Below are 2,092 nucleotides of genomic sequence, written 5' to 3'. Positions count from 1 at the left end.
CCCGGGGCGCCCGCATGACGTCGCGCGCCTCCAGTACAAGCACCTGTACAGCCGCCACGAGCTGACCACCAACGACGACGAGAAGCAGGACAAGGAGATCTTCCACCGCACGATGCGCAAGCGCCTGGAGTCCTTCAAGTCCGCCAAGCTGGGGCTGCACCAGAGCAAGAAGGCGGCCAAGCTGTACAAGAGGGAGCGCGCCCAGAAGCGGGTGAGGCGCCGGGCCGGAGGGGCCTGTGGGCTGGGGTCCGCCCAGGCGCCGGGCCGAGCCGCGCCCGCCTGCAACAGCTGCCTTCTCTCCCCAGAGGAACAGCAGCATCCCCAACGGGAAGCTGCCGCCCGAGAGCCCGGTGCACAACCTCACCATCGCAGAGAAAGGTACCGCGGGCGGGCGCCGGCCCCCAGGGCCCGTGCCCCCTTCCTGGGCGCCTGCCGCCCTGCGGCCAGCCCCCCTCCAGGGCATTCCCCCCCAGAGGCTAGGTGTGAGTGGAGAGGGACCCAGCCCCTTCCTGACCGCCCATGGACGCCTGGTGCTGTCCAAGCCTGCCCAGGGGGCACTCAAACCGCCAGGCGGTGGGCGGGCCCCGGCACCCCGGCCACTTTTCTCCTGCCCGACCCTGCCCAGATCTGGAGATTTCGGAGCCAGAGGACACCCCTGATGACACCGCTGAGGAGACGAGAGGGGGCATCGAGTTCCTGGCCAGCGTCACGCAGGACACCACGGCCGACTCCCCCTCAGGTGAGTGGACGTGACAGCTTCTGGCCCGCGCTGGACCCCTGGAGCAGGTGCTGAGAGCACCACCCTGGGAGGCTGCCGCCCGCCTGGAGGGGCGTCCGGCGCGACCCCTTCCCTGCCCAGCAGCCGGACGGGGCCGGGGCAGGTGGCCAGGCCCGCAGGCCCAGCGGGGCAGGCGTGGGGGGAGGCCTGACGCCTCCCGGCGGCCCGACCTGCAGGTGAGCTCCGGCGGCGACCGGTGGCGCCATCTGCACGCCCGTGGCCGGGCTGACCCTCGGCCGCCCTCTCTCCTAGGGATTGACAACCCCGTGTTCTCCCCCGACGAGGACCTGGGCATCCTCGCCAGGGTCCCCCCCTGGCTGTCTCCCGGGGAGACGGTGGTGCCCTCCCAGAGGGCCCGCGTGCAGCTGCCCTGCTCGCCCGGCACTCTGCACCGCCTGGCGCCCTTCCGCCTCAGCGGCAAGTCGGGGGACGCGTGCCTGCAGGAGCCGGACGCCGCACACCCCGAGTCCACGCACATGTAACCGCCTCACGCTCTCTCCTGTCCTCTCCCCAGGCGCCAGGCTCTCCGGACCTGACGGCTGCTCTCCTCCTTTCCAGCTCCCCTGGAACCCCGGGTCGCCGTGGGGGGCCTTGCTTCTGCTGGGCAGGACTGGGCAGGGGCTTAGGGCCAGGGTGCGGGGGGCCTGCGTCCCAGCGGGCAGCTCCTCTGCCGTCCGCCACAGGCTGACTCAGGGAGGCCCGACTGGCTGGCCCTGCGGCCGGCGGGGGCCTCATCTCTGCGGGTAAGGCAGCCCGGGACAGTCAGGGGTGCCTGGGACCCCACGAGGGGCCCAAGCGGAGGACCCCAGGCCGGGGTGCTCGGACTATAGCTGCTCAGGAGCAGGGGGCAGGGGGTGCGGCGCTGGAGGGTCCTCCCAGGGCCCTGGAAGGTGCCGCACTTCACCTTCTGCCGCCCAGGCGCAGCCCCTGGCAGGGGCTCTGGGTCTGGCCCAGTGGGTGGTGGGGAGGACTGAGGAACTGCTGCCCGCGCTCTGCCAGTTTCCCACAGCTGCCGTGGACCCAGGCCAGGGGCGCCCCTTCGCGGCGCCCCAGTTCTCACTGGTGGGGGGCTGGGTGGCAGCTGGAGAGGAGCGCGGCGCCGAGACAGAGACCGCGGGCAGCGCGCGTTCCCGGCCCACGTCGGGGAACGCCGCCAGGGGCCCCACCCTGGGCACTTGGGCGCCTGCCGCCCCCACCCGTGTGTCCTTGAGCCCCACTGTCGCCAGAGCTGTGCCCGCCTGCAGGCAGGGGCCAGTGCCCAGAGGGCTGCGGGCGGGCAGAGCGCGGCCTGCGGGTCCGGCCAGCCCGGCGCCA

At 73.1% G+C, this 2,092-nt stretch overlaps 1 protein-coding gene across 1 annotated transcript in view; it reads left to right on the top strand.

The window, feature by feature from the left end:
• The window catches only part of SLC9A3 (solute carrier family 9, subfamily A (NHE3, cation proton antiporter 3), member 3), a 27,114-nt gene extending 25,043 nt beyond the window's left edge, over positions 1 to 2,071 (top strand). Inside the window, exons 5-8 of the mRNA XM_012734904.1 lie at positions 35 to 211; positions 306 to 378; positions 626 to 739; positions 1,031 to 2,071. Of these exons, the coding sequence (XP_012590358.1) occupies positions 35 to 211; positions 306 to 378; positions 626 to 739; positions 1,031 to 1,260 (594 nt within the window). The 3' untranslated portion in view covers positions 1,261 to 2,071. The remainder of the gene's footprint in view (positions 1 to 34; positions 212 to 305; positions 379 to 625; positions 740 to 1,030) is intronic.
• Positions 2,072 to 2,092: the final 21 nt, after the last annotated feature.

This window comes from Condylura cristata, unplaced genomic scaffold (assembly GCF_000260355.1).
Source record: "Condylura cristata isolate star-nosed mole 26May11 unplaced genomic scaffold, ConCri1.0 scaffold00091, whole genome shotgun sequence".
Classification (NCBI taxonomy): domain Eukaryota; kingdom Metazoa; phylum Chordata; class Mammalia; order Eulipotyphla; family Talpidae; genus Condylura; species Condylura cristata.
The sequence above is the reverse complement of the archived record's forward strand: the minus strand, read 5'-3'. Positions and strand labels throughout refer to the sequence as shown.